Source organism: Orycteropus afer, unplaced genomic scaffold, assembly GCF_000298275.1.
Source record: "Orycteropus afer afer isolate SDZICR_OR568_19922 unplaced genomic scaffold, OryAfe1.0 scaffold00859, whole genome shotgun sequence".
NCBI classification, from domain to species: Eukaryota; Metazoa; Chordata; class Mammalia; order Tubulidentata; family Orycteropodidae; genus Orycteropus; species Orycteropus afer.
This window is the reverse complement of record NW_006922446.1, coordinates 672,254-692,306: the sequence shown is the minus strand read 5'-3', so window position 1 is coordinate 692,306 and position 20,053 is coordinate 672,254. Positions and strand designations below refer to the sequence as shown.

General features: G+C 44.6%; 1 protein-coding gene across 1 annotated transcript; it reads left to right on the top strand.

Annotated features, from left to right (window-relative positions):
• The first annotated feature begins 11,487 nt into the window (after nucleotides 1-11,487).
• LETMD1 (LETM1 domain containing 1) lies at nucleotides 11,488-19,693 on the top strand. Its single transcript, XM_007958175.2, has 9 exons — nucleotides 11,488-11,609; nucleotides 12,160-12,311; nucleotides 14,618-14,733; nucleotides 15,327-15,409; nucleotides 16,889-17,075; nucleotides 17,197-17,298; nucleotides 17,399-17,551; nucleotides 18,456-18,552; nucleotides 19,623-19,693. Exons 1-9 carry the CDS (start codon nucleotides 11,488-11,490, stop codon nucleotides 19,691-19,693), a joined length of 1,083 nt encoding a protein of 360 aa, XP_007956366.1.
• Nucleotides 19,694-20,053: the final 360 nt, after the last annotated feature.

Sequence of the window (20,053 nt, the reverse complement as noted above, 5' to 3'; positions counted from 1 at the left end):
CCCAACAGAAATAACCCAGGTGGGCGACTTTAAAATCAGGATCTCCTCCGTAGCTAATAGCAATTCCCACCTTAGAGTTTACAAAGACTTATGGGTAGAAAAGCTACACTAAGTAATTTACTACACCACAACATGACTTGCCCATCATTTTTGTTTTCTCTGTTTTGTTTGTATGTTATCTATGCAAGCAAGGTACTGTGCTCCTCTATTCACTGGTTGACAGCACTTATACACTTACCACCTATTTCCTTTCCTGTTGTCAGCCTCTCATATGTCCTTGCCAACCTTAGAAAACAGAGCCTATTCTTAGGTCCCTGGAATCTGAATGAGAATTCTGTCACCTTAAAATCCAAAATGGTTGCCACTTGTAAACATGCAAAATGGCTGTGCCCTCGGACAGCGGAAAGTCAACAGCTCAGGTTGTCTCCCTCCTTGCTGTTTCCTTCCTAGTCATGGGCCACCAGTGCAGTCATCCCTGCAGCCCTTGGTGACCAGGGTTGATCTTTAGGTCAATTCTCAAGTCCCAGTACCACTTGGAAATATTCAGGCTATTGGTCCCGTCAGAGTAGCTGACAGTCTGCAGCTCTGTCCATCTCTGTCCTCACTGTTTTCATTCGGTTTTTCCACTAGTTGATGCCTAGTCCACTTCCGTCTAGTTCCTTTCAAAGCTCAGGGCTCCAGGATTTTCTTCTGTATCACTGTCAATTGGTTTTTCTTTTCTTTGTTGAAAAGGGTCTGTGTCATTTTTCTGCCTATTCCTCCATCTTATAATAGTGTTTTTCAAACTAGGTCTCAGCCTATTATTGCCTAATGAAATCAATTTAGTGGGTAGCAAACAGAATTTTAAAAAAGAAAACAAAAACAGAATAGAAAGTATAGAAGGTCAGAGGTAGTAAGATAGGTAAAAATTTTTGTAAAAATTTTGTAAAATTTTAATAATGAGTGTGTGTGTGTATGTGTGTGTACACTGGGTTGATGTATGTTCTAGTGCTACTCTGACAGGAAACATACCACAAATGGGATGGCTTTAACAAATAGGAGTTTATTCTTACAATTTGGAGGCTTTAAGTCCAAGTTCAAAGTGCCAAGCTCTAGGGGCTGGGTAGAAGCCCCTCAACCTTGGGGTCCAGCTCTGCCTCCTGCTCCTGGCCCACTGGAGCTAGAGGCGTTTCTTCTCTCAGACAGCTGTTGGCTGCTGAGGCTGAGAAGCCCAAGATTGACAAGTAATAAGGCACAGTCCCGATGTTACCAAACCACACGGCAGGCCATTAACTTAAGTCCATTGTAAGTCCCAAGGTCAGCAGAGCATGGCAGGCTGCTGAACAATGACACAGCTACATGCTGGGTCCATGTGTGCCATATGCTAGAGGCCATTCTCAAAGCTGCTTCTTATATACAGGAAGCAGACCACATTCCCTAAAGCAGCTACTCAGCTGCTCATCATAGATTCCACAATGGAGTTGATACCAGTCTCATCATGGGGAATACTACATCCAGCTGCCCAGCCACTCAACCAGGCCCAGCCAAACTGACATACAAACATAACCATCACAATGTAAAATATGCTTCTTAATGCAGTTGCCATTTTACAAGGTGGAATAACATCACTGTAATACATACGCATTATTTCAGTTGGTAGATTACAAACCCCTTCCTGAGAGAAAGCAGATCTTACAAACTCTCTAACCTTGTAATCAATAAGAGCAAAGCCCCAACTCTGAGACCACTCATTCCATGAAGTGCAGAGGTACTCTCTTTAAGTGAGCTTCTCTTCTATTACAAAGAGAAAATAAATTCATGAAAAACTATATAAATACGTAAGAAAGCAGCTGTGGAGCCACAGAGTGCCCGCAAAAGTCAATGGCAGTGAGTTTGTTTGTTTGTTTGTTTATGCACATTTATCTGTATTATTTGTCCTGCATTCATTTTCACTGTCTTTATTAACATAGGCAGGGTATCATCTAAAACTTTAAAAAATTTGTGTAGTTTTCAAAACTAGTCTTGCATATGTGTATGAATCACTTGATTTTAACACAATTATGTGAGGTAGGGTATATGATATTCTTTTAGTTGATTAAACTAATGCCCAGAGAAATCAAGCACTTTATCCAACATCATATAATGAATGTAGTCAATGGCAGAGTGGGAACTCTGATATAGGTCTTCTGGTTCTAAATCTGAAGCCCACTCTGTGGCTCCACAGCTGCTTTCTTACGTATTTATATAGTTTGGGCAATCTACATCCATAGTAATACCGTCTCAGAAACCCAAGGAGGGGTCACTATGAGTTGATCTGACTCAATGTCGCATAACAACAAGACAAACATGATGCTGAACAGGTTTCAGTGGAACTTCCAGACTAAGATGGACTAGGAAGAGAGGTAGGCAGTCTACTTCTGAAAATCAGCCTATTTATACCCTATGGGTCACAAGCATCCAATGTACAACCGATTACGGCTTGGTACAGAACCAGGCATTGTTTTGTTCCACTGTGCACAGGTCACATGAATCAAAACCAAACTCACTGCCGTTGAGTGGAATCCGACTCATAGTGACCCTTCCATGTGTTTCACTACGGAAGTAGATTGCCCCGTCCTTCTTCTGAGGAGTGGCTGGTGGGTTTGAACCACCAGACTTCTGGTTAGCAGTCAAATGCCTCACGCATTATGCCACCAGAGCTCCCAAGAGTCACATGGGTTGAGGTCAACTCAATGGCAGCTAACAGCTATAAACATGGCACTGTTGTAAGTATTGGGATGTAGCAATATTAAAGCACACTATCCCAGCTCTCAGGGTACTTACATTTTTTAGGGGAGATAGAAAATTTACAGATAAGTCAATAAACATATGACATGTGAATTTGGTAAAATCAATAAAGCAAGATAAGGAGCAGCTTGAATTAGAAGTAGGGGGGGGGTAAGGACTATTTCAGAAGACCTCCATCAAACTTTGAAGTATAAAGCCGACTGAAGTGAGAGAGCGAGTCCCATAAATACGTATTTAGGGATGAACTTCTAGGCAGACAGGGAATAGCAAGTGCTAAGACCCTGAGGCAGAGGCAATAATACCACCACCCCGCATCATACATATATGTTTATTGACATATATTGTATATGCATATGTGAAGAGAAACTTTTATTCTCTTACATTAAAACAATTTACGTAAACAACAATTTTTGCCAACAGTGATACTAAACTAAAAAATCCTTAAGGTCTTTCTCATATAGATTCAGCAAAGTAAGACATTTATGAATCAAGCTGAGTGTGCAAATGTGCATAGACTGAGGGTAACTTGAGGTAGGGGCTTCCTTTCTCTGAATGCAGGAGCAGCCCAGTAAATGGAGCTAGCAGAATAATGGCCATGCAGCAGAGTGAGTATCAGCACAGATGGTAGGGCCCGGGGTGACCCTGCCAATGCTGCGCGGGGAGAACTTCCCTCAGGAGTTTCCTTACCTCTGTCCTTTTGCTCTAATTGCTGTGGACGTGCCAGGCAGCACAAAGTGGCTCCTGAGGGTGGTTCCTGCTGCTGCTGGGTAAAGGTCCCCTTATTCAGAGCCAAGGACTAACACAAAGTAAAAATTCCTCTGATCTCAAGCTTTAACAGGGGCTATGTTGCCTGAGAGAGGAAAAACTAGGCGTGGGGCATCTGTGTGGAGGGTGGAAGGGGGTGAGAGGGTCAGAAGGCAAAGGCCCCACCCTCCCTAATTGATTGGATGACAATGTCCCTGAATTTGGAACCCGTATAACTAGTCTCCACTCGTTACCGCTCCTCACCCAGTGATGCCATTACCCTAGAGCTGCAACGACTTCTGACATGTTTAATTCTTCAATGTCTACGGTGTTCTAGATTGATCTACTGTTTTTATTGTCATATGGATCCGTCCTGTGCTTCTCTGTTTATGTCAATTTTCACAGATGTAAATTCTTAAACCATGTTTATGAGCAATACATTCTAAATTACTTGAGTATCTACCTTACTCCCTCCTTGTAAGCAGGCACTTGATAAAGTCTTTCTGATGACGATTAGAACTGCAAGATTGCTCTAGAAATGAAACGGTACTTGTAATTTTGAAGGACTGCTTCTCTAGAGATATTTACCTCCTCTCTTACCAGTCTCTCACAAATTGGTTTCAGCTGTACTCTCCTGAAAGTCCTTTCAATTTGACAGTCAGGAGACCTGGTTCTAATCTTAGACACACTGGCAACTTCTTTGTGACTCTATTACTCAGTTTCACAACCTCCTATTAAATGACAGAAAAAGCTCACAGGAGGGTTCATGGATAAGGAAGAGAAGTAAAATGAGAAATTAGACACGGAAAATTTTCAAAGCAGGACATAAAGATCTTGTCAGAAGCACATACCTCTGTCTGAGTTACCTAGTGCTGTCGTAACAGAAATACCACAGGTGGGTGGCTTCAAAGAACAGAAATTTCTGTTCTCACAGCTCAGGAGGCTCAGGTCCATGTACAGCCTGTGGATCTTGAGGAAGATCTTTCCTTGTCTGTTTCAGCCCCTAGTCAAAAAACAGTTGCCCTTGAGTCCCTTCAGACCCATTGTAAGTAACCCCATGAGTGTCAGAGAACTATACTACAGAGAGTTTTCTTTTCCTTTTGTTTATTTATTTTGGTAAATACATTTGCAACAAATAATTTTCCATTTCAATCATAGGCTTTTCAGTGGCTGAGTTTTTTAGAAATGGATTGCAGGCCCTTCTTCCAAGGTACCCCTGGGTCAACTTGAACTTCCAACTTTTCCTTAGTAACCGAGCACATTCACCATTTGCAACACCCCAAAACCAAAAACCAAACTCACTGCATTGGAGTCGGACCTGACTCATAGAGACCCCTCCTTGGGTTTCTGAGGCAGTATCTCTACAAAAGTAGATTGCCCAGCTTTCCTTCTGAGGAGTGGCTGGTGGGTTTGAACCGCCAGCCTTCTGGTTAGCAGTCAAGTGCCTTAGGCACTATGCTACCAGAGCTCCTTTTGCAACACCCAGGGCGTCTATATTCAGGAGTATATGGTATTTATTTCTTTGTGCCAGGCACTATGCTAGGGACTGGAAATGCAGTGAGCTTGAAATCCAGTGGGGGAAGACTAGCATTAAACGTATACATGGCTAGTTATATTATGGTCATGTTAAATACTACGAAGTATAAATATTTCTAGCTACAAGGTGCATAAGAGAGGAACTTGGGTCGGTGGGGTTAGGGAAGAGTTTCTATAGCTGTACTGTTTCTGAGCCATCTATATAGCACAGCAGTCATTCATGTGTCCCAATAACAGCCTGCTTGGGTTCAAATCGTGGTTCAAATCTTGAGCAAGTTACTTAACCTCACTTTCCTCATTTATAAAGTGGAGAGAAAAATAATCACAAGCAGCCTCAGGAAGTTGTAGTGAGGATTAAATGAGTTAATACACGTAAAGCACTAGGAACAATGATGGCGCATAGTATATGTTCAATAAATGTTAGTGTTGTGGACTGAATTATATTCTCCCCAAAATATATGTTGAGGTGCAAACTCCGGTACCCATGAAAGTGATTCTGTTTGGAAATAGAGTTTTTCTTTTGTTGTGTTCATGATGTCCTACTGTAGTAGGGTGGGTCCTAAACCTAATCCCTTCTGAGTTGTTGTTGTTATGTGCCCGACTCATAGTGACCCCTCCTTGGGTTTCCGAGGTGGTATCACTACAGAAGTAGATTGCCCAACCTTCCTTCCGAGGAGTGGCTGGTGGGTTTGAACCGCCAGCCTTCTGGTTAGCAGTCAAGTGCCTTAGGCACTATGCTACAGAGTACAGATTCAGAGACACAGAGACACAAGGAGACACCATGTGATGATCCAGGCGGATGCACCTACAAGCAGCACAAGAATGCAAAGCATTGCCAGCAGCCACCAAACCAGGAGAGCGAGCCACGGAAGGAATCAACATGCTTGAGTTCCTTATTAGGACTCACAGCTTGCAAAACTGTGAGACAATGGGTTCCTGTTCTTTAAGCCCCTACTCATTAAATTTTTTGTTATGACGGCACTAGGCAATTAAGAGCAGTTGTTCTCCAGTCTATTTGGACTGAAGGCAACTTCATGTGTGTCACAGCAGAACTGCAATCCATAAGGTTTTCAATGGCCGAGTTTTCAGAAGTGCATCACCAGGTCTTTCTGCCCAGGCACCTCTGGGTGGACTCCAACATCCAACCTTTCTGTTACCAGCCAAGTGTTTTAACCATTTGTACCACCCAGGAACTCCACCTCAGGCAGTTAGCTATTACTATAACTTCAGCTGAACGTGAGAGACAAAGAGAGAAGTTAGTTAGGAGGAAGGGCAGGAGGGTGGAAGAAACTCCAAGAGGAGAGAGCAACATGCAGAGGTGTGTCTAGTGGATGGCAGGTATGGCATGTGCCCTGGGTGCCACTTGGGAGGGAGTGGGAATGAGCGGTTTCCGTTCGCTATCACTGTTTCCAATGCTAGTTGTAAGAGATCATTCACCAATTTAAAACTAACTGCCATAGTTGCCATTTTCTGAAGATATGCCTCTGGCAACATGTGCAAAAACTCAGAGGCAAAAAGTTGCTTGACCCACAGTAGAATTGAAAGGCCTTTGTTTTTCGTAGCACAGAAACCTAACAGGAAAGTGGTACCATAAAATGAGGCTGGAAGGTCAATATGCAAAAAGGACATGGAGGCGGCATCTTCTGACCTCCTCTAACTTCACAAGAAGAAGACAGAATCACAATCGGCAGCCCAAGGCATATTCCCATGAGGCCAGACATGCCACCACCCTCCAGCCTTTTTACCAACCATCCTCCCATGGTACTCACGACTTCTCTGCTGAGTTTGATAATTCATTGCAATGGGTACATAGAACTCACAGACACTGCTCATGATTATGGGGTTTATTAGGGAAGTAACAGGTTACAATTCAGGTTCAGGAATGCACACAGGATACAGTTCTTCAATCAGGACATTCTCCTCTCTGCTGTGCCCTCAGACACACCTTTCTTGTCCTTGTCCTCTCAGCCTGGCCTCTGCCTCTGTGGGCCAGGTAAGCCTGCCGCTCTGTCTCATGCCTCTTGGTTCTACTGCCACCATCTTTCTGCCGAGGTATCTCTCTGCTGGGGCAGCTCTCAGCCAAGGAGGTCCAGCACAGGGATCTTGGGTCCAAGAATGCACTCCACTTCACCTCCAGCTCTTCTCTCTTGAAGGCAGTGAGAGGTCTTCTCTGTCTCTAGGAGGGCTCATTTTAAGCCTGGCAGAGAAACAAAACTAACCAATCCCAACATCAGAGTCCAACACACCTTATTTGCATGGTCCCACCCAGTAATCTGGTGGGAGTTACAAAGACTACGGCTAGAAAAGCCATACCAAGTAGTTCACTGCACCGCACAATAATGCAAGGATCTGTAGGCCAGGTTAAGGTGTCTGAGCTTCGAAGGGGTTCAGCCTGTTTCAGTCATGGCCGACAAAGCAACACAGGACCAGATGGGAATTTTTAAAATGTAGGTGAACTGGAACGCTAATGGGATAACCAGAATGGGAAAAATGACAAAGCCCTGCTAGGAAAATAAGTCTCCCTCTTAGAAAACAAGGGCAGTTGTGTGTGTTGCACAGCAGCCAAATCTCTTAACCAGCTAAGTTGAAAACAGCTGTGTCTGGCTCAAAGATGGTGTACCACTTTGAATGTGTGTCATTCTTGACTGTCCTGGCAATAATCCAATTTCATACATCAGGCTCCTGAAAGGGCTCACTACACTCTTCCAAATCTTTCTTTCCAGGGCTTTGACCTGTAGTAATTTTTCCCAATCCAATTAGCATTTGGATCACCCGAACTTTTAAATTTGGATCTGTTCTACTGTTCCCTTTGCCAGCCATAACTGAACCAATTCAAACTCATTTGAAGCCCTGATCCTAAGAGCCAAAGGAGATTTGAAAGGCTTTGAAAAGGAGAGTGACAAGTTTATATTTGCAATTTTAAAAACTCTCTCTGGTTGCAGCATAGAGAACTGGTTGGAGGGAGGCAAAAAATACATGGCAGAGAAATGAGTAAGGAGCCTACTATTAGGAGTCTAGACCTCAGGCTGATAGCTTGGGACTAAGGGAGTGGCAGAGAAGATGGAAGGAAGCTGCCTAACTGAAGAAATAGTTCGAAGGTATAACCAACAAGACACAGTGTGTATGTGTGGGGGGAGGTAGCAGGGAGGGAGAGGCTCTAAACAAATATTTGAGGAAGAAAGGGATTTTTGTGTCCTGTGGTATTCTTTTACGGCACAGAATGCTGTCCCTCTACTCTATCTTCCCAGGCAGTTTCTTTCCATTTCCTCTATAAAACTGTCTCTTTTATTTCAGGCACATTCTAGATTAGAGCTGATCATAGTAGTTTAGGGAGCTCTGGTAGCATAGTGCCTAAGGCACTTGACTGCTAACCAGAAGGCTGGCGGTTCAAACCCACAAGCCACTCCTCAGAAGGAAGATGGGGCAATCTACTTCCGTAGTGATACTGCCTCAGAAACCCAAGGAGGGGTCGCTATGAGTCACGTCCGACTCAAGGGCACATAACAACAACAACAACAACATAGTAGTTTAGAGGATATAGAGCCTGCCTGAAGACAGAGACCGTGTCTTAACCAGCTTTCTGTCTCTGTCACCCCATTTACCTAGCACTTATAGAGACCCAAGCATTCCAGGCCCATACTTACAGACCTTTACCTGGAAGTGATTGCATGACTAATACAATCATAGCCTATGTTGATATGAAGTTCTGTGACTTGAGGCGTTATATGGATGTGGGAGCTTTCACAATCATTTTCTTCTTGGATCTTCACAGAACTCTTGTAAGACAGGTAATATTATTGTGGTTGCTGTTAGGTGCCTGTGGTGGTTAAGTTTGTGTGTCAGCTTGACTGGGCCTGGTTGAGTGGCTGGGCAGCTGGTGGTAGTTATTCCCCATGATGAGACTGGCAATCAACTCCATGGTGGGACCTACCACAAGCAGTTGAGTAGCTGCCTTAGGGATGTGGTCTGCTTCCTGTATATAAGCAGCTTTGGGAATAGTCTCTAGTTTATGGCACACTTGAATCCTGCATATAGCTGTGTCATTGTTCAGCAGCCTGCCATGCTCTGCTGACCTTGGCACTTTCAATAGACTTGAATTAATGGCCTGCTGTGTGGTTTGGTAACATCAGGACTGTGCCTTTTTACTTGTCAACCTAGCACTTGTCAGTCTCAGCAGCCAGCAGCTGTCTGAGTGAAGAAATGCCTCTAGCTCCAGTGGGCCAGGAGCAGGAGGCAGAGCTGAACCCTAAGGCCGAGGGGCTTTTATCCAGCCCCTAGAGCCTGGCACTTTGAACTTGGACTTAAAGCCTCCAAACTGTAAGAGAATAAATTCCTGTTTCTTAAGGCCATCCCATCTGTGGTATATTCCAGTCAGAGCAGCACCAGGTAACCAGAACAGTGCCACTGAGTCATTTTTTGACTCATAGCAACCCCATGTGACAGAGTGGAACTGGTACTTGGGTCTCCTTGGCTACAATCTTTACAAAGCAGATTTTCAGGTCTTTCACAGAACTGCTGGATGGGTTTGAACTACCAACCTTTTGGTTAGCAGCCCAGCCCTTAAATATTCGCTCCACCAGTGCTCCTTAAACAAAACAAAACAAAACCCATTGGTGTGGAGTTGATTCTAACTCATAGCAACCCTATAGGACAAAGTAGAACTTCCCCAGTTTTCCAAGCCTGCAAATCTTTACAGAAGCAGACTGCTTCAGATTTCTCCTGTGCAGTGGTTGGCGGGTTTGAATCACCAACCTTTTGGTTAGCAGACAAAAAGCTTTAACCAGTGTCCCACCAGAACTCCTCCTAGGGAGTGGGAAATAAACTCAGAGCTAAAGTGACATGCCCAACATCTCACACACTACAGGAAATGGTAGTGCTAAGATTTGAACTGGGAAAAAAAAAAAAAAAAGATTTGAACTGGGAGCTCTGGTAGCATAGTGCCTAAGGCACTTAACTGCTAACCAGAAGGCTGGCGGTTCAAACACACCAGCCACTCCTTAGCAGGAAGGTTGGGCAATCTGATACCGCCTCGGAAACCCAAGGAGGGGTTGCTGAGTCAGGTCCGACTTGACAGCACGTAACAACAACAACACAACAAGATTTGAACCTGGTTCCAATGGAATACTCTTTAGTCTGGGTAGATTAAGTATCGAGACTGTTAATTCTTGAAGGCTGGTGATAGCCAACTCTGGGAATTCTTTCCAGTTTCCAATATCAATTAATTTCTTTTTAAATGTTTATTGAGCTCCTACTATGTGCCTGGCATGGAGCTTGACCACTGGGGTACTGTTAGGGAGGGGTACAGCAGTGAATAAGGCAGAAAAGGTGCTTGCCCTCAGTCTAGTTTAGAGAGCCAGTCAAGCAAAGAAATATATATATATATATATATATATATACATACACACACACACACATACACGCACACAAACAACTTAAGTGATAATTGCTATAAAAAGAATACATGGGTGATGGATGTGAGCAAAAACGTGTCCTCTTGGTGGGTGATATTTTAGACGTGGGGGTCATAGAAGACCTCTCTGAATAGTGACATTTAGGCTGAAATCCAAAAGCTGCTTTCAACAAGCGCTTAATGACAGACTAGTCCCCACTGATTTAGTTTGGGAAACACTGACAGAAGGAAAAAATGCACTCCCATCTCCACTGCCAGACTATGACTGGGAACTGGACAGTTCCCGGCTCAGTCTGGCCGCCACCTCTAGAGGGCGCAGCGAGTCTTCCTAGTCCCAGGAGGCGCTTAGGCCCAAACGCTCCACCCCTCCCCCTCAAAAAAAAGCCCTCTACCCTGGAGTCTATTCTGACTCATAGTGACCCTATAGGACAGTAGAACTGCCATATAGGGTCGCTGTGAGTCGGGTCCGACTTCATGGCACATAACAACAACATAGGGTTTCCAAGGCTTCTTTACGGAAGCAGACTGCCTCATCTTTCCCTCGTGGGGCGGCTGGTGGGTTTTAACCCCCGACCTTTTGGTTAGCAGCCGAATGCTTTAACCACAGGGTCACCAGCACTCCTTCCATGGCCCGAGGCACTGCCAAATTGACATCCGAAACCTAAGGTAAAAGGACATCTAGGGTACAGGCAGAAAGAATGGGCAGTGCTGGGAAGTCCCGTGGCCTTAAGGAATCGCAGAGGGTCACTAGGCTACTGAAGGGGAGAATGTCCTTGGGATCACAAACACCACTACGGGAATACACCCTCGCACCATTGGGAATAGTCCACTTCCGGGACCTTTAAACCAGGAAGTTCTGGTTGTGGCCAATCCTGGCCCTTCTTCCGCATTCAGCTTTTGAGTTCGTCCCTCGCCAGGACTGTGGCTACCAATCAGCGCTCAGAGAAGGCGCATGCGTCTTCGAAAGAAGGCGACTTAACGGGGGATTTTGACCAAAAGCCCTCTTCTCTCCCCCCTCCCTCCCTCTTAAGATGGCGTTCTGCAGAGTGTGGTGGGCTCGGGGCGTTCTCTGGGGCTCAGCGATCACCCCTGGACCATTTGTCATTCGGAGGTTGCAACTTGGTCGTTCTGGCCTGGTTTGGAGGGCCCTTCGGTGAGGGACCTGGAAAGAGAAAAACATTTTTGACGGCCACGCTCTTCAATGCCTCATCCTTGCTTGCATGCTCTCTCTGAGCCCCCTTCTTAATTTTCAGGGTTGCACCCCCCAGCTGAGGTTTTTATTCTTCTCAGGATTCGCACCCCGCCCCCCGAGAGTGACTCGGCTTCTTGAGCCTCTTCTGATTCTCAGTGCCCCACACTGTCTGAATTCCCCGCGTGTCCTGAGCACAACTTCCAAGCCTCGCTTTCTCACCTCTGGTTTACCGCTGCTACCTCGCTCCCGTCTCTCTGACGTCCGAATTGCCCCTCATGCCTTGCACTCTTTGCGGACTCATGTCGCCTGACAGCCCTTCCTGCCTGGCCTCTGATTGGGGTCCTCTTCTGCCTGAGTCTGCCTGCCTTCCTCAGTTTGATTGCTTACCTGTCCTTGACACCAAGACCTCCTTGGATTTTTGGAAGTTGAGGCTGGTGTTTAATGCTAGGGGCGAGGTGTGAGGGAGCTTCCAGGCCTAGTTCCCAGATTCTGTCTCTGATCTTCCTTGTAGGTCTTCAAAGCTTCATCTCTCTCCAAAGGCAGATGTGAAGAGCTTGATTTCTTATGTGGTGACCAAGACAAAAGTGATTAATGAGAAATACCATCGTTTCTTGGGTCGTAATTTCCCCCGCTTCCACTTCATGTACACAATCTTCACGAAAGGTAAAAACAGAACTAAAATAGCGATTTCTTGAATCAGCTCTTGGGCAACGTTGGTGAGTTACAATAAGTATGATTGTTGGCAGGTTCTGCTTTGGGATGACAGCTGGGCTATCTACTGTTGCTTAAATGCTAGAGTAGTAAACTAATCCTTCTAAATCAGCACTTCCTGAGGGTGTTTCTAGAACTTCTGACAACACCTGGAGGCCAGGAGCTACCCTTACATTTAACTTTTCTTCTCTTAAGCACACACCTGACTATAGTTGAAATTCTTTGTCATGCACAAAAGCAGGTTTTATGACTGCACAAATCTGCCCTGTGATAAGTTGGCCTATTAGAATATGTGGTCTAATTTTTGTCACAAATGTAGGTAGCATGTTGTGGTGGAAATAGTGCTACATATACTTGGTTTCTGAACATTGATGCCAGTTACTAGGAGATGGTATAGTGTCACGTGTCTCACTTTGGAGCTAAAGCACCTGAGTTCAGATGCCACATTGTCTATATTGGCTGTGTGATTAGACTGCTTACTTAACCTCTCTCCCATGGGGCTTTTGTATCTGTAAAATGGTGATATATTACAGGCATACCTCATTTTATTGTGCTTTGCAGACACTGCAGTTTTTGTTTTTTTATAAAATGAAGATTTGTGTCAACCCTTTGTCAGGCAAGCGTGTCATTGCCATCTTTCCAATAGCATGTGTTCACTTCATGTCTCTGTGTCACATTTCGGTAATTCTCACAATATTTCAAACTTTTTCATAATGCTCTTGCACACTTAATAGACTATAGTGTAAACATTTATGTTGTTGTTGTTATGTGCCGTTGAGTCGGCCCTGACTCATAGCGACCCCTCCTTGGGTTTCCGAGGCAGTATCACTACGGAAGTAGGATTGCCCAACCTTCCTTCCGAGGAGTGGCTGGTGGGTTTGAACCACCAGCCTTCTGGTTAGCAGTCAAGTGCTTTAGCCACTATGCTAGCAGAGCTCCTAAGGCACTGGGAAACAAAAATTCCCATGCCTCACTTTATTGCGATACACAATTTATCGTGGTGGTCTGGAACTGAACTTGCAATATCTTTGAGATATGCCTGTAGAACCTACCTATTTACAACATAGGGAGCCCTGATGACGCAGCGGTTAAAAGTGCTCAGCTGCCAACCAAAAGGTCAGTGGTTCAAACCCACCAGCTCTCCTCTCCATGGGAGAAAGATGTGGTAGTTTGCTTCTATAAAGATTTATAGATTTGGAAACCCTATGGGGGCAGTTCTGCTGTGTCATACAGGGTCATTATGAGTCACAGTCAAATTCATTACATTTAATAAATCAAGTAAGTCAATAGATACATGTAAAGTACTTAGGATCTGATCTATAATAAGTGTTCAGTAAATGTTAGTTCTAGGAGATTATTATACCTTATACTTAGACCATAACGTTAATTGTAATCAACTACCACATTGTAAACTGAATATTATCAGCATTATTACTAGCTTCATGGACTTGCACAAATTGCTTATCCTTTTCTGTAAAGTGGAGATTAGAATACCTGCTTTGTCTGCCCTCATGTCTACCATGTCTACTCCCAGGTTTGTAATTAGAATTGAGTGAGAAAAGGGTCTGAAAGCATTTTGGTTGGTTTATTTTTACCTTTTTATTGTGGAATAGTAACAGAAGAGGGGATAGTATAATAAGCTTTCATAGACTCAGCTTCACCTTATTCATTACCAGCTCCCGGCCAGCAATCGTGTCATCTGTTTTGCCACTTTCTGGATTTTTTGGATGTCACTCTAGTCATTGTATCATTTCATTCATAAACATGAAAGCATTTTGTAAAACTAAAGAATTAGTTAAATATAAGCATTATCATAGAATGAAGATTAAAAAGCTAATCTTACAAATATGACTCATTGCCGTAATTATAAAAGTGTTCCAGAGAGGGAGTGTGTTCATGCTAATCTGGCCAGGGAATATATGTAGGGTTAACTGAGCCAGACTCGTGGGTGGGGAGCTTTGAATCTTGATGTTTAAAAAGGGAGTGTTTAATGACCCAGAAAAGGGAGACCGTTCCACAGTAGATCACAGAAGCCCATCTTGGCTGGAAGAGAGGTGATGTGCTGCGGGGGTGGGAGAGAGATGAGAAAAGAGATACAGGTTGGGCTCCTAAGTGTTTCAGGTTACCTAGTTTGAAGTTGTTACTGAGAATTGGGGCGGGACAAGTATGTGTGCATGTGGGTGAACATGGATTAGGAATCTGCGTTAAGATGCAAACAGGGATAACGTCACACTCTGTGCTCTGCTTTCATGAGGCAGGATTGCGGATGTTATGGGCTGATGCCAAAAAGGCTAGAAGAATAAAAGCAACTATGTGGAAGCACAATATAAAGTTTCATCAACTTTCCTACCGGGAGATGGAGCATCTGAGACAGGTATGGGCCAGGGACAGCTAGCCAGAAGTTGATGGTGAAGTCAATAAAGTGAATCAAGATCTCATTTTTTTTTTCTCTCTCTCTCTCTTTCACCATCAATCAAACTTAAGCCCTTTGCCGTGAGATCAAAGTGTTGAACTGAATGAGAGCGTGAGATGATTTGTCAGAGTTAGTTTCAGGTTCATTCAGAGTTATAGCCTTCCATAGCACAGTTCCAGAGAGTTTCTGGCATACTTTCTGAATAAAAGATGTGAACACTAAAGTCCAGTTCATTTCCTAACATGTAAAAATCTGGAAGGATCCAGAGGGTAGCAGGAAAGTAGTATTTAGTGGACCCATTCTGCATATCCGGAAGAAATCATTGTGGGATTTGGTATAATGTCAGGCCTGGTACTAGACCTTATTTGGGATACAAAAGTGAACAAATCCGAGGCTCTATCCTCAAGAAACTTACCATGTATATGTAGCTAGAAATAACCTTGGCCTTTTTCTAGGCTATGATAGAAGTTTACTGCACAGCGGGATGGCGGGATGGTCCATTATGCTAAGAACTTACCTGGGTTAAAACCACATCTGTGTTTATTTCTGCTTAGTTCCGCCGAGACGTCACCAAGTGTCTTTTCCTAGGTATCATTTCCATCCCACCCTTTGCCAACTACCTGGTCTTCTTGCTAATGTGAGTACAGTCTTCCATCTCCCCAGCATCTTGAAGATGTGTAGTTTTGTTTTGTTTTTTTAATGAAACATTATTTTAAGAAGAGCTTTCCATTTCAGAAGCTAGGCAGAGGTTATCAAACTTCCTGCTCCCATCTTCTCATTATCCCAAGGTTCATAAAAGCCACTCAGTAACAGGGGTAAGTGAGATGATTTCACCTGTGGGTGGCCCAGACTCTCCCTCCCTCAGCTGCCCTGTGTGTTGTGACATACGATGATGGCCTACTCCATCATCCCGGGAGGCAGCAGCCCAATTCCAAGAGGCATACCAATTTGGGATAAATTTTCCTTTAGGGAAAAATAAAAGCATTTTATATTTATTTTATATTTCAGTTATCTATTGCTATATAACAAACAGCCCCATAGCTTAATAGCTTAAAACCATTTCATGATTTTGTGGGTCAGGAATTTGGGCAGGATCCAGGTGGGTGATTGATTTCTCTGCTCCGTGTGGTGTTGACAGAGACCCCTCCATGGTATTTAGCTGGTGAGTGGACTAGTCCAAGGTCAATCATATGTCTGGGCCTTGGTGGGGATGACTGGAAGATTGGAACTGTCACCTAGAGTGCCTACATGTTGTCCTTTCAATATGGCGGCATTGGGGTAGTGGAACTTCGTACATAGCAATTCTGGGTTATAGAGTGAGTGCTCTAGTGAACAAGCAGAAGCTGCCTGGTCTTTTAGAATCTAGCCTTGTGGGGGGTCACATAGAAGCATTTCTACTGTATTCCATTGGTTGAAGCAGTTACCCAAGTCTAAAAAAGGGAATATAGACCCCCATCTCTCAATAAGAGAAAAGGAGCTGTGGTGGCATAGTAAGGCATTTGGCTGCTAACCAGAAGGTTGGCAGTTCAAACACACCAGCTGCTCCATGGGAGGAAGATGAGGCAATCACCTTCCATAAAGATTTATAGCCTTGGAAACACCTTGGGGGTTGAGTCAGAATCACCTCGATGGCAGTGGGTTAGGTTTGGTTTCTCAGCAAGAGGCATGTCAAGGAATTTGTGGCCATGTTATATAAGCACTGCACATGTAGACAAGTAAACAAATGCATCACTGCTTTTATACCATGTACACGTCAAAAGGACTATGCCACAGTGTGAAGCTGTCAACATCACATATAGTTTCTAGCTCTGTCTGCAGCCCTGTTCAACTTTGTCCAAAGCACATTCTTCACATCTCATTTTACGTGATCGCTGCATGCTGGGCTAGTCTACCACTGCTTCCTTTCACATACCTCAGTAATGCTGCTTGAAATTGTGCTTCTGTGTATCTTTGAATTTTGGTCTGAGACTCATTCATGAAAAAGAACAATGAGGCAGGGAAGTCATGTCTCCATCGCTTCTTCCTAGTGTTCATGTCTGCCAAATGCTTGCTTTCTTGGCTTTCTTTGAAAGATGCCTGTTTCAGCAAATGACTTGGTGCTTCCTCTTCCTTTTAGGTACCTGTTTCCTAGGCAACTACTGATTCGGCACTTCTGGACCCCTAAGCAACAAAGAGATTTCTTAGATATCTATCATGCTCTCCAGAAGCAGTCCCATCCAGAAATCCTTAGTTCTTTAGAAAAGACCGTCCCTGTCATTGCTGATGCAGGACTCCGGTGGCATCTGGCAGAGCTGTGCAGCAAGGTACTCTCCCAGTTGAACCTTCCCACAAACCAGGAATCTTGTTAGATCCAGCTACACTCAACTAGGAAAGAGAGCTCGTCAGGACTTCCCTAACATCTGCCCATCTCTTACCTCTTCTAAGATACAGCATGGTACGCAGCCAAACGTCAATGATATCCTGGCTTTGAGAGATTGTTTCTCTAACCATCCTCTGGGCATGAACCATCTTCAGGCTTTGCAGTTGGTGAGCACTTTGAGCCCTTCTCTTTTCCACACAGCCTCACCTTGCATCAAGTCTTGGCATGAAGTAATAGCATGTTGACTTTCTCTATGCTGTTTTACAGAAAGCCTTGAGCAGGGCCATGCTTCTCACACCTCACCTGCCTCCCTTCTTGTTGAGAAGCCGTTTGAAGAAACACACCGCTGTGATTCATCACCTGGACAAAGCGTTGGCAAAGCTGGGGGTCGGTGACCTGACTGCTCAAGAAGTGAAATCAGTAAGAACTTGACTGCAACATCAACTCTCAACTCTTGGTGGGCTTTTGAGCTTATGGAGGCTGGGCTCCTTGTCTTGTTTGTTGTATCGAAGCTCAAGGTCTTCTCTTAACTCATTGCTATGTCTTTTTCTCACTCAGTTTAACTAGTGGGAAGGACTTACCCATAGTGGTTTTCGTTTGTTTCTTCCTTCTGGTACTTCAGAAACCAAAGATACTGTACTCTAGGCCTGTTGTTTGAGATTATATAGATCTCTTTCCTTGTCATCTTGTCCATCAGCAGTTTATGGACTTTTCCTCCAGCACGTGCGCACAATGAGAGAAACCGAAACCTGCCCACATTGCCATGGTGCAAGTGAGTGAGGTTGTAACTTATTTAACTTGCATAACTTATTTAAAAGGAGCCCTGACGGCTCACTGGTTAAGTTCTTAGCTGTGAACTGAAAGATCAGTGATTTGAACCCACTAGCTGGGAGCTCTGGTAGCATAGTGCCTAAGGTACTTGACTGCAAACCAGAAGGCTGGCGGTTCAAACCCACCAGCCACTCCTCGGAAGGAAGGTTGGGCAATCCTACTTCTGTAGTGATACTGCCTCGGAAACCCAGGGAGGGGTCACTATGAGTCGGGGCCGACTCGATGGCAAATAACAACAACAAGAAGCTGTTCTGTGGGAGAAAAGACTTACTGATCTGCTCCTGTGAAGATTTCAGGCCTAAGAAAACCCTATGGGGCAGTTCTACTCCGTCCTATATGGTCACTATAGCGTTGCTGTGAGTTGGAATCAACTCGTGGGCACACAATAGCAACAACTTATTTAAAGGAGATTTAGGATTATTACGAATTTTCACTTCCTTGGTGTGCTTAACTCTGTGATGATTAAGCACCGTTTCTCTTCTGGGTGGCATAGGCCTGTTATCTTCGCGGCCTGAATTCTACACATATTGCTGAAGACAGATGTCGAATTTGGCTGGGAGAATGGCTGCAGATTTCCTGCAGCCTAAAAGGTAAGACAGATGCCAGTGGTGGTGCCACTGAAATTCACACCATTGCATTCTATTCCGAGATTATTTGGGGGTGTAGCATAGTGCCTAAGGCACTTGACTTCTAACCAGAAGGCTGGCGTTTCAAACCCACCAGCCACTCCTTGGAAGGAAGATGGGGAAATCTACTTCCATAGTGATACTGCCTCAGAAACCCAAGGAGGGGTCGCTATGAGTTGGGTCCAACTCGACGGCACATAACAGCAGCAGCTATTGAGTACTTGTGAGACCCTTACCTACCGTACATCTGATTGAAACATGAACTCACATGCCCACAGGGTCCAGACAGTTAATGAAATAGACTCTGCAACACAAGAGGGAGTAGTAGGGCCTGTGGTGACATGAGAGTGAATACATGCTAGTCTAAAGCAGAGTTTCTCAACTTTGGCACTGTCGACATTTTGTTTTAGGGGTTATACATTATAGGATGTTTAGTAGCATACCTGACCTCTACTCACTAGTTGCCAGTAGCATCTCCCCACCCTAGTTGTGACAACCAAAAATGTCTCCAGATGTGGCCAAATGCCCTCTGGGGGGCAGAATTGCCAGTTGAGATCCACTGGTTGAAAGGCATGTAGATTCAAAACAAAAGCATTCTACTGACTAAACAAAACTGTATTGTGAGGTGGCTATTAGGCCTGTGGATCTCCTGTTTGCCACCTCTGGCTCTCAATGTTTCCTAGGCCTTTGGGTATTAGGATAGGCTTAGTAGTCTCCTTGGAGCTGAGAAATGTCCCCAGAGCACAGGGTTCTACCAGATGAATCCCAAGGTAACAATGATGTTTATACCATTACTGCCTCTGAATTTTCTGCCGTTTCACATGAGAATCAAGAGAGAGACTGGGTTGATCTGAATATATAGAAGACAAGCATGCATGCAGAGGCTGCAACGAGGCAGGATTTGAGAGCCACCACCTATTAATGCTACACACACCTCACACTTGGTGTCCTGCCTCCAGTATCAAACCCTGGGTTCCAAGGTACTCAGGAGGCAGATTGTTCCCCGACCAAACCACTAATATTGGTGTTTTCAGAAGCTGAGCTGTCACTTTTGCTGCACAACGTGGTCCTGTTTTCTACCAACTATGTTGGGACAAGGCGCTGAGTGAACCATGGAACGGATGGCACTGTCCTGCAGTCACATAATACAGCAGCGTGGGACCAGACAGCACATCAGCAGGGTGTGTGCGTGGCAGAGGAGGAGGTGCCACAGGTGTCTGTGTGGTCCCCGTATGAGAGCTGCAGACATTCCCCTTACAGCTAGAGCTGAAACCCTTTTGCCAGAGCTGGCCCATGTGAGGTGTCATCCCAGCTTTCTCACAGTTGGCTGGAGTTGGCAGTGGCCTGTGTACTAGGCTTTTACTGTGATGTGTAAAGTTTAGGTCCTAGGAAGTGAGTTGTTACCCCAGGTGGGAATTCTTATTTGACCTAACACCCATCCACTGCCATGTTCTTTACAGCTGTG